Here is a 12,120-nt window from a genome sequence, read left to right as displayed (position 1 = left end):
GACCACTGCTCATTTCTCTGCAGAAGAAATCTGGGGGCCTTGTCCCTGTAGCACCAAAAGGATCGTTTTCCCTTCCACCACAGACCTTTCCCCCTTATTGTACTGCAAGAAAGTTAATTATGCCACGAAGCTGAGAAAGGAGCTGATTCTTGGGAGCTCCAGGGAAGCTGAAGGGTAGATTTCCTTATAGAGAAAAACATCTAACTGAGGACAAAACAGCCAAACCTAACATACTGCAATACAAGCCTTTGTTTCAGAAAGCAGCTTTCCTGGAAGGCAGACAGACATCTCAATCCCCAGAAGTATTTCCTCTTAAATTATTGCATAGAGCAACACTTACAATAGCAGACCTCTAAAAGCTGATTTCAATGTAAACCTTTTCATAAAGTGCTCCAATGACCTAAAATTAGGAGTATAAGCTGCCACGTGGTAAATGTTTTAGAAAAATGTATTGATTATAATGTCAGGCAGAGCATGTGGCCAACTATTTCATTACCTTCTCAGAAAGACAACAATTTCAAGAACGCAAGTAAATAGAAGTGAAATTTGTGCATAGTCTTTACATAAACATCAAGGCAGCCATCTGACTAAGGCTCCTTGCTTTCTTGTGATGGTAAAGAGGGTTTGTATTGAAATATAGATTGATTTCATTGTAATACACTCTGAATATGCAACCAATTTTCATCTCAGATTTTCTGATCCCCCAATGTCATTCTTAATTAGAGAAAAATCCACAAAAAAAATAAAGACCTCTACAGTGCTTCTGGCGTAAATAAGATCAAGAAAACCTGTCATCACTGCTGAAACACACAGCTCTTCTAGAAGAACTGCATGGCAGCACTGTTAATCAGCACATAGCTTCAGAATTAGCAGCATAACAGAATGTCTAAGTGCAATACCACAAGGAACGTAGGAAGACATAATGTAACCAATTACCACAATTACTCTAGCAGAATAAAAACTATTAAATACTGAGCCTAAAATACAAGAAGGAAAGAAAAAGGATCAAGGAATAAAGAAAAGCATATGTAGAATAAATGCAATTACAACAAAAATTCCAGATACATTTAGCAAGATGACACAGGTCTGCAAATGAGTGAGTCAGAAACTGGTATGAAATCACTGCCAGTCTTCCCAGGAGACTCAGAGGCCAGGATTTTGTTGCTGCACTTCTTCTGGTCCTCCATTTTCAGGCAGGCTTTCTTAATCACAGTACAAATTCTCACTGACAGCTTGCACAGAGTTCTCACGCTCTCAGCACCCTGCATACAAATCCATAAAGCCATCACCAAACAACCTAAGCACAGCAAAAACCAAACTGGATCAACTGGACGTACTCCTGCACTGTCCACGTGTGAGTTTTCAAATTCTAATCCAAAGGTTGTTACATATTTCATTCTCTGAAAGCTCTGAGGTGTTTTTGTATCCTTCTCGTTGTCCCAGTCAGACTCACCCACTATTTAAGGGTATATTTTTCCCATGACCTCACAGACTCACTTCTCTGACACGGGGCCTTGTAGAAGGAAGTTTGTCACAAGTTAAACACAAGGAAGTGCAATACAGCCTGTTTACCTTGTATGGAAAAAAACAAAACCAAATCCACACACAAAACCCAAGACCAAAACCAAATAATTTTTATATAGTAAAAAATACTTCAAAAATGCGAGCTTTCGTGCTGCCTCATAAAGAACTCACAGCTCGCCTGCAATTCTGTACAGGCAGACGTCTTCTCTACTGTGCACGAACCAGAGCCCTTGTGAACTTAAGTGAAATAATAAGAGAAGTGTATGCAGTGCCATTTCCATGGAAACTCAGAAACAGACGTAATGTTACTTGCTGTAAGTCTCTGTGCTGAGTGGAAAATTTTCTACTTTTCCCCATTTTTAGCTATTATTTTCTTTACAGTGTAAACTTGGTCCAAATGTTTTTCTGTCACATAAAAGATGCAATTAGTCCTACTTTCTGTCCACTCCAATCACAAACAAAAGACTCAGAAGCTGCAGTAAAATGCCTGATACTTATCTTTCCATTAACTCAAAACAGACATTAGGGAAAAAAAAAAAAAAAAAAAGAATCATTTGGGCTTCGTTTTTGCTCATTCTCTTCAGAAAGTGAAAATAGCTTAGAAAACATCTCCTGTTTACATGCTATATTACAGATTGGAAGGGCTTTGGCAGATGTGCCCAACATTAGTGGGAGCTTAAATAACTTTTCTTATTAGATCAATTAGATTCCATTGTTTTCCATAAAGCAGGAGGGAGAGCTTGCTGCTCAGGAGCATCTATTCACAGATTAATTACTTACAGGTAAGTATCAAAATCACTGCATTTCATGAACTCCAGCTGATTTGTGGGGGCCTCCAATCTCTATAGCTGAAATGTGGGTACAGTTCGGCACTGTATTTGTGCAGAAGATTTGAGATGCTGTTAACTGTAAGTATATCAAACACCCATTGAAGAAACGATGCAAAACAGTTGTCTGGCAGAGACTGAACCAGTCCTGCCCTGGTTGTACTTGAGATAGTCATTGTTCAAGGTAAGGGACTGCTTAATAAGGGCTTGGTCTTTAACACAGATTTCACCATAGACAGACTAACTGAAGGTTTCTCTCTACAGGTTCACCTGTAACTCAAATGTCACGTTGATTTTATATCTGCCTGGCCAAATGAGATTACAGAGCACATCAATCAGCTTGTCTTTCAGATACATTCATTCTACATCTTGAAACTTCTACTCACTCACTTCTAGATTATGCAAAGAGAGGAGGAAACAGCATGACTCAGCTCTGCACTACAATGGCTGGAGCAGATCCAGACCGAGCAATCCTTTGGGCTTTCCTTTCCAAAATACAAGTCTGCAGCTTGGATAATGTAAAGCATCCAGTGCTTGCATAAGCAATGTTAATTGGTAGCATGCCAGCTACAGTCCTTAAGCATTGTACTGGTTCTTAACACAAATGCAAAATTATCTTCTGGAGAGTCAGGAAGAGAATGAAAAAAAAAAAAAAAAAGCCAAAGGATTTTGATCTTAGAGATGGCATATGGATGGCAGAATGCTGATGAGAACAGCCTTACAAACTGTATTCCCTACATATTAATTTTCATTGAAATTCAGCATGTTTCACATCAGACCATAGTGGCAAATACTTCTGTATTATGTGTAAATTAGAGAAGGAGTAGCAGAGGCATAGGAAAGCTACTGACTGGAAGGAACCTGGGTACTCTGAGTAAGTTTAAAGAAAATCAGCCCCAGTGCTTTACCTAAAGCAATGAAAATACTTCAAAAATTCAATGTCATCTAAAAATCATTCCTCATCTCCTATTATTTTGCAAACACCCACGGATTTTTTCATAAAGTTTTTCCTCTAGATGAGTTACCGCTGAGCGAATAATGCACTATAAGCATGCTTAACTCGTCTGTATAAACAAGCTTTGAACTAAATTCAGCAAGAACTTCCCTTCAGGTTGGCTCCCTGAATGCACAACAAAGTTAGATGATTTGGTGGTTATCTCACTGCAACCTAACCTCTGAAATAAATGTCTCATACCTGAACTTGTTTCTCAGAACAACCCCATGCATCTGTAATGTTACAATGTAATAGAAAGCACAGCAGTGATAGCAGGGTAGCAAAGTCCCAGGCTGCAACAAGTGAGGAGAAGCCCAAAACCAGCAACTGTGGCCACAGAAACAATGGGGGGAAAAAAAAAATCTGCTTACTGCAAGTAGGCAGAGATCTCCAGCAAGACACCTCACCTCCACTGCCAGCCCTTAAATGAGGTCTGGGAAGGGGTGGATCCTGGCTTTACCCCTTCTGGTCACTCAGGTGAATTGCTTGCACCTGAGCTCCCCTACGTTGGCCCTGCCCTCCCACCAGGTGCTCAATTACTGGTTCAAGCCATGACTTAGCATTGCCACTAAAACATCCAGTGCCTCAGAACTCTGGGCAGGGACACAGATCAGTCTTCTCAAGCAGCGCGTCCAGTAGCAGAACTCACACATTGGTCACTGATTTCATAAACGTGCATATCACTGACAATGAAAGCATCAAAGGGAAACAATCCAGTTATTTTTCTGAAATCACCCTCACCTTTCTACTGAGCAAACTGCAGTGCTACTTGCAAAAAGCAGCCCTCTGGACTGTGTGCACTGGGAGATGATTGAGCAGTATCAGGAAACTTGCATCACAGAGAAACCAAACTCAAACTCATAGTGCTTTATAGCATGAAAGACAAGCAGGCTTCTGGGCTCAGTGTAAATTGCAAAAGACAGTTCATTTAGCAAACCTATGCTTAGCAAAACTCTATGAAAAACTATGCAGCTGTTTTCCTTATTCCCCCCCAAAAAAGTTCTGGGTACTATCATGTAATTGTACTACAAAACATGAAGCAACCCCAAGTCAGTTCATGAGAAGCAAACGGAAACGTCTCTTTCCATTCCAAAGGAAAAACAACTCCTGTGCTGTTTTCCTAACAGAGCTGAAAACTTGGAGAGAAACCTAAAGCTAAAAAAAGCAAAGAACTCGAGAGGATTCATATTCTGGACTGTGGTTTCTGTTGCCTTAGCTCAAGGGAAAATACATTCATGGGAAAAGGGCCTGCCTGGAGCCAGGCTTTTTTCAACTCTGACTTTTCTAGTTGGTGTGGCCTTAAAACTGTCTTCTTCGTAAACAAAAATGTTCTTTATGATAGCTACATGTTCTTTCATGATAGCTGTTTACAATTGAAACAACTGGTTGTACTGTGTTTGCTAGAAATCACTATTTATTTCAGTAAACGTTAACCCCAGATGGGCAGAGATTGGGCAACTTTAGAGGCCTTGCAACGTTACCTTCTGAGTTTTACTGATTCCAAGTGTCAAATCACCTTCTATTAATGCAGTTTCAAGATAATTCCAAAACAAATAAGTGTCAACTTCATCACCTACCTCCGTATCTAGGCACAGCTAAAGAAAACAACACATATTAAAAACAAACAAACAGAAAACCCATACCGAAATCCTGCGTGGCTTCAGTTGAAAGAAACTTACTATAATGTTGTTATGGACAGCCTTTAACACCAGAGTGCATTTTGTTTTTAGCCAGAACTAAACCAAATGATAGATATAACAGAATCTCACCCAAGCCATGTAAGCACTAGCCTATGAAAAAGGTGACTACAAGTTCATGACCTCACACATTTACATAAAATAAGATTTTAAGTGAATCAAATTAATGTTACGTTACGTTTTAAAAAGGTCTTCTACTAACGCCTGTATCTGATTCTGAACTATTCACATAATTTAATTTACAATTAATTGAAGTCTTAGAATAAAACACTTGGAAGCAATGGAAATACTACACACAGCTTTGCTAGCAGCAGCCTCCTCTGCAAAGACTGAGAAGACATTTCATCCATTTCAGACCATCCCATTAAACGCAGTCAACCACCAGCTCACCCACAGATGAAAAACTTGTTGGCAACTAACAAACCACTCAAACTTATGAACAAACAGATTCCAAGCAATTCTATTTTTCTGTCTCCCCAAAATACACCCTCAGGAATTTCTGCTGTCAGGGTGGCTTCTTCGACTAAAGCTGGCAGGATTCTCATTTTATAAAGTGCTCTGATGGCTACCAAAATAACATAGGCACTGCACTGTTTTACAGACAGCACAACTGCTGATGTGTTTATATGGTTATCTTATCATGGAACACAGACTTCAACTATCTGCAACTATGTTATAATCACGTGGGAGAATAACTGCAATGTAATGGTACTGCCAATCCTCCAAACAGTTTTATTTTCAGCACAAACTTGCCTCTGGCAATTCAGAGATTTCTTTGTAAGTGTCTTGGATAACACTGCAAAAATTGCAACAAAGAGTGATCATGTTGCCCAAACACACTGTCCAGACCCCCTACAAGTTAGTTAGTTATCACTACTTGAAATGCTGTATTAACAGAGTTTCCTCTAAGGACAGTAACCCCCACTATATTCTTGATTTATGTTCTGAATTAATTAGATTTTCTTAGCTAATAGTTCACATAAATATCTCGTATGATCTTTTTTGACAGTCCTCAAACCAATATGTATAGAATGATAGAGTCAGCTGTCACAGAACATTGAAGTGAACTTCACTTCTTGTTTAAAACCAGCATAGAAATAATACTACAAATAAAGCCTAGTTACCTGTGATCAATGACTGTTACATTGGACGCAGGAACCCCCAGCAGACAACAACTTTGTTCCAGTTCTTTCTTACGAATCTCTCCTTGATTGTAATAGTTTCCTGCAAATAACAGCAACACTGTTTAGCTTAGCATGGAGAAAAAAGACATTTACTGGTCAAATAGAAGTTTAGAAGCAGCTGCCCAAGCAGATTGTTCCAGAATTGCTGTTTGGGAGATCTCCCATGTCTTTAGCAGAAGCATGACTTTGGCTATTACTAAAAGGAGGACAATGGACTGCTTGGACAACCGGTCTGGTTAGACATGGCACTTTCTGATGCCTTTTCCAAACAAGCTCACACCAAAATTTTTAGCCTTTTAGCAAAAGGAATTTTTTGTTGTTGTTTGGGCTTTCTGTTTTCTCGTGTTGTATTTTTTGTGAATTCCAAAGGCTAACTCTGCTTGGGGGCGGGGGAGGAAGGAGCTTTCTAAGGGTGTCTGCATGGACAAACAGGTTACAGTTATCTGAATGCAAGTCACCAACAAAAACAACCCAGCAAGATCTTCTCATAAACACAGAAGAAACAGCCTTTCCAGTGAGGTGACTAAAACTGTTATCACTGGCAAATTTCCAGGTTGTCTCTATGAAAGAGGTTAGTGGGACCTTAGTCCACTTTAAAGAGAGGTACTCAAAACAAATCAGTAATAATTAACCTCCTCAGGAAGGGCAAAAGAACCACTCCTCCTTCACTATTCGGCATGGTACCATCAACTCCCTCCTGTGCTCTTAACAGCACAGGCCCACAGAATCAGGCTGAACAGCCAGGTCAAAGTCCTCAGAAAGAACTGCTGGGACAACACTTGGAAAACTTGTCCTGAGTTGTATTCCTTAGGTGATTATAATAGTTTATAGTACACCCTGGACCACTTCTAATGAACAGTAGGCACCACGTAACACTAAGATACTGCAACAGAACACAGTGATGAAATTAAGAGGATTTTAGGGAATGAAGAATTCTAAAAATCTGTTTTTGAGATGAAGATTTCTCAGAGGTCTGCATCATTCACAGAGGAGATTCCAGCAGAAGTTACAATTGCAAAGAACTTACAGAACCAAAAAAGGCAGGAACCTACTTTAAGGGTATTTTGGAAAAGTTAAAACTTGACCGATATTTGGAGACCAACAGCTGGTAGGGAAACACTTCAAGCACCGTCTGAAATCTTTTCTTCTCATCTTGTCCTCACACTATTTTTTTTTCTTTCTTGGAATCAGTCATGCAGTCTATGCCAGTACTGCAATGGTCCCTTGCAATACGCTACCTGTGCAGGACAATATTTGCAGCCCAATTTTAACTTTGCAGCAACAAAATGATAAAATTTAGCTGTGTATTAATGTATGATTTGAGTCTGTAGTCAGCTGTCTTGAATTACACCAGATTTTTTTTATTGTTTTGGGGATGACTCATCTAAATCTAGCATTTCTCTAAAGAAATGTTGCAATCTGAGCACTCACTAGCAGCTTTGTATGATTTTCAAAGAGGTGAACAACAGCCAGAAAAAAACAACTTCTCTTCTTGCAGACTGTGAGTGAATGATTTTATAAGACTGACAGTGGTTACCTGTGGGTTTGCTGAGGCACACATCAGCTTGGCAGTCTGCAGTTGGACCACAAGTTCCAGCTTCAGAAGAGGAAATTTAACTGTGCGCCTTCCTCAGATGGACTACACGAGTACTTCATTTTAGATTGATTTCTTGCATGGGAATTAATGATATTTGTGTTTTAATGTAACGTCAGTTATGTTGCAACATAACACAGTAACTGCAGGTGATGTTTTTTAAGTGGTGCCATTATTCTCAAAACACCTAACTTCTACTGAACTCAAAGGAACAGATCCATTTTCCCCAGCTTGAGAAATGTGTCAGGACATTAGGAATATATAAATGCTAACAAGAAAAAACGGGCAGCTACTGAAAGCAAAAACAGCTGAATAGCTAATGCTGCTGGAACTCATCCATTGAGCACTCACAATAGAGAGCCAGCTACTACAGAGAACAAAACGCATTTATACAGAGTTATTAATTCAAAGATTACTCAGTGTGGAGGAGGCTGGGTTTTTTCCCTCCCAGTGCTGTAATTCTGATTCATTTCTATGGCATTTTGACTGATATGCGAGAACTGCAAATACAACAGTTCCTACGTCATTATTTTGGTTCAGTCTTACAATTTGCGGAGTCTTTGATCAACTCACTTGTCATCATCAATCATACAAACAACGAGAGGATAAACCATCTGAATCACCAAAAGGCTGTTAGGAGGCAGAGAGAAAGCTATTAGCTCAGTGAATGCATTTTCCTATATGTGTTGGTATTCCATTACAAAGACGTGCAAGACATGCAACAGAAGACAGTCTCAACCCCATTTAATGTTTCAGGCACTGAAGCAGGACAATAAAAAAGAGAACCTGAACAGAATAAAAAAGAAACACAACACTTCTTTGGAAAGTTTTCTACTGGCAGCAGTATTTTAATCCTGACAACTGACATGGCAGAACTGCATGTTGGTAATCTTGTCAGAGCTGTGAAAAAGCCAAATGGGATCCACAGACTTTTGTCCCTCAGCAAAGACAACTGAAAGCTCTGCACTAAATCTTTAATGGGGAGTATGCAGGGATCATTAAAATCAATGTGCTATTAGACTTCAACAGTAGCTTAATCCCTGTCTTCTCACCTAGATAGCCTGCTATGACAGAAAGGTGTGAGAACAAAGAATACAGAAGTTGGCAGAGAACAAGCTGGAGATTTCAGAATTACAGCAGTCCCTTTTCCCAAATACGAGCAGCTGTCAGTGTAAGATGTACATCTTTTTAGCCTGAAATACTCCTCTGAACAAACATTAAGACATTGAGTTTTCACCACAGGCTCATGAATTCATGTACAGCAGTGTGTATGGTCTGATAAATCAGTTAACATGAGGCTGCTTCCTACATCCAAAATAACTGAACAAAGTAATGATAATGAAATGCAACACTGCAGTGTTTCATCAAGCACAACAGTACAACCTTGAATTCACAGGAAGAATAACTGATTAGGTTATGTGCATTAAAAAAAATTATCTCAAGCTTTAGTAGATAACAAGAAAAGCACAAGATAGTAGTGTAATATGCTGGGAAAATTCCTTGTGAGATTTCTCCTCTTAGAGTCTTTCATTTGATTCAGGCCCAGAAAGGCCTCAGTTTTTGGTGACTGTGCTTCAGAAACAGATGTGAATCAAATGGAGGAGAGTCCACAGGAGTGCAGAGAGAATGATCAGAAGTTTAGAAAATACAATAAGGATTGAAAGAAATCGTGTAGTTTAGTATGGAGAACACAGGAGAGGCAGACAGCTTTAAAAAAAGTAAGAAGCTGCTATAAAGGAATATTCTGATTTCTATGTTCACAGCAGATAAAACAAACACACAAACTCAGGTCACTCCAAATTCAGGAAAAGGTGATGTGAAGAAAAGCTAATGCAGCGATGAAGCAGGCTACATAACCTCCCTGGGGGACACAAAGCACAAACTAGACATTTGTCTCTAGCAAATGAAGACACCGTTCGTGTTGCCTTTGGGCTGACTGATGAGCAGCACAGCCTCAGGTTATGTTCAGGGCTATTTTTCAATGATTAGACTGTTCTGCAACCAACATTTTTAGATGCGTTACTGTGAATATATCTTGATATGAAAACTGGATCACCCAAAGCAAGTTCTCTAAAAGACCAGAGAACTACAAAATGCAAAAACTTTAACAATGAGTGCTTTTATGCAACTTAATGACATTTCCATGCAATTTCCTAGTATCTCAGTGCTGCAGCATGAGAATTGATTGTGAAACCGTATGCGTGGTTCAAATATAGATTTTACTACAGCCAATGAAACTGCCAAAAGCAGCATTTTGGCTGAAGACCCATACATGAGGCCACTCTCAAGCGTGTGCAGAATGCCCCAACCTAGAGGTGCCCCCAGACCACAGAGTCTCAGCAGTGCCCACTGTCACTGCAGCAGAAATCCAGAGGGCTGTGAGAATCAGCACAGCGATGACATCACGCGTGGCATCGCGGTGACATCACACTGTCACACCACGATGAGGCCACACCAACCATGCGCCGATACGTCGCTACAGCTCTGCCCGCTCCGCCCAAGTAGACAACCCAGCGCTGACGTCACGAACGAAAACATCACAGCGGCCTCCGCGTGACGCCACGGATGGGAAGCCTGACCTCCACGGCCAGCGGCACCTGAGGGGCCAGGTAGCCCCACCGCTCCCTGCCGCATCCCCGCTCACCTGCGGAGCAGCATAGCACCGCGAGGCGGGCGCCGGCCCTGCCCAGGCAGAGCAGCGTGGGGGCGAAGAACATCACTTCGTCATCGGGGTGCGCCGTCACCAGCAGAGCGCTGACGTCATCATCCCGCGACACCGCCGCGCTGTTCGCGGCGGAACGACTCCGCAGGCGGCGCGCGGCGCAGTGCAGTACCGCCAACAATAACAGCAGCACCGCCAGCCCCCAGCCCCACGGCCCCGCTGCCATAGCGACAGCCGCCGCGCACCGCTCCGCCGGGAAACGGGGACGGGAAACGCGAACGTTCCGCGTTCCCAGAAGTTCCCCTCTTCCGCCCTTCTATTCCCCGCCTCGGGGCGGGGTCACGCGGCCGCAGAGACGTGCACCGGTCCCGCTGCTTTGGGGCTGCTCCGCCGCACTCGGGCTGGGTGGCGGCGTGGCCCGGGAGCATCCCTATTAGCGAGAAATGGGCCCCTGTGGGACCTTAAGAAGTAACAAATGGAGACAAAACTGAGCTCTTCGACGCGTACCTCTGTGTGGCTGTGAGATACACGTGGGCGAAGTGAGACCTCGAGAGCGGGGCGAGGAGCATCTCCAGAGGCAGGCTGTGCCGTGCCCTTGTCTGTGCGGCTGTCCTGAGCGCGGCTGCGAGAGAAAAAAAGCGTTGGGACGCGTCTCAGGGGTGAAGTCAATCGCTGGAGACGTTACCATGCAAAAGGTGACAGGGAATAAATAAGGCAACGAGACAAACGGCGGCTTGGAAGCCGTGCTGCTCGAGGCATAGAAGAGCAGTCTGTTACCCCAACCTCAGCTTAAAGAATAAAAGCGGGAGAGCAAATCAGAGGAATCGAACATCCGGAGAACAACCACCTCACAAAACGGCTCCTTCACACGGGCTTTTGTTGGATACGTTGAAGCAAGCCGTCGGCTGTGGTGGGGTTAAAGACTTCAGCCTGGAGATAGGTTGATGTAGGCATTTAACGGAGTGGAACTCAGCTGTGGTGCTCACTGGCCAATAAAGCGCGTGTTTAATGAGGGAAACTCGCCTCTTTGCCACGGGCTGAGCACCTGCGTTGTGACTCCGGCTGGAAGCTGTGCAACATGACCGCGTTTCCTCAATGGGACAGCTTAATCTTGGCTGACGGTACGTGCCTCCCGTTACAAACCCGATAAGGGGATCTGCGATCTCAGCAGCTCACGTTTGCAGATAAAACGTGAGGATTTCAAATACCTGACGGAAAAGCCGTCAGCACCAGCGGAGCGTAAGACGGCTTGACAGGGGACAGTGCTCATTTTTCTCATTCCGGAGGAAAGGGTAAAAAAAAAAAAAAAAACAACCACCAACAACAAAAAACCAGAAAAACGAGGCAGTTTCGATTTAAAACCTAATATTTCATAACGAGAGGCAGAGGCGCGCCAACCGCGGGGACCCCACACGGCTGTGAAGAGCTGCGCTCCGCCCCTCAGCCGCCGCCTGGCGCTTCGGCGGCCGTTATTTACCATTTTTCACTTCAGCCCATTCGCCTTCTCGCGGCCGAGGGGCGGTGTGTACGTGAGGGGTTCCCCCGCGCTCCGTCCGTCACCGCCTCAGCGCCGCTGCGCGCCTCATGGCGGCCGCCACCGCCCCCCCCCCCCCCCCCCCCCCCCCCCCCCCCCCCCCC

At 43.0% G+C, this 12,120-nt stretch overlaps 2 protein-coding genes across 6 annotated transcripts in view; one reads left to right on the top strand and one right to left on the bottom strand.

The window, feature by feature from the left end:
- PIGL (phosphatidylinositol glycan anchor biosynthesis class L) overlaps positions 1 to 12,000 on the bottom strand; it is a 56,260-nt gene extending 44,260 nt beyond the window's left edge. The window contains exons 1-3 of one of the 2 annotated variants that reach the window (XM_042879890.1): positions 11,960 to 12,000; positions 10,990 to 11,104; positions 6,167 to 6,266 (exon numbers count right to left, since the gene is read on the bottom strand). In XM_042879890.1, coding sequence (XP_042735824.1) covers positions 6,167 to 6,266; positions 10,990 to 11,104; positions 11,960 to 11,962 — 218 coding nt within the window. In that variant the 5' untranslated portion in view covers positions 11,963 to 12,000. Of the gene's footprint in view, positions 1 to 6,166; positions 6,267 to 10,464; positions 10,766 to 10,989; positions 11,105 to 11,959 lie in introns of those variants that run through there. The other variant, XM_042879889.1, reaches the window with a different exon arrangement.
- NCOR1 (nuclear receptor corepressor 1) overlaps positions 10,736 to 12,120 on the top strand; it is a 57,662-nt gene continuing 56,277 nt past the window's right edge. For 3 of the 4 annotated variants that reach the window (XM_042879883.1, XM_042879881.1, XM_042879879.1), the window contains exon 1: positions 10,737 to 11,603. The gene's annotated coding sequence lies outside the window, so the exon portion shown is untranslated. Of the gene's footprint in view, positions 11,604 to 12,120 lie in introns of all 4 variants that reach the window. The other variant, XM_042879882.1, reaches the window with a different exon arrangement.

This window comes from Lagopus leucura, unplaced genomic scaffold (assembly GCF_019238085.1).
Source record: "Lagopus leucura isolate 7727_CA_CO unplaced genomic scaffold, USGS_WTPT01 Super-Scaffold_100024, whole genome shotgun sequence".
NCBI lineage: Eukaryota > Metazoa > Chordata > Aves > Galliformes > Phasianidae > Lagopus > Lagopus leucura.
Note: the sequence above shows the minus strand (reverse complement) of the source record. Positions and strands in the feature narration are given on the sequence as shown.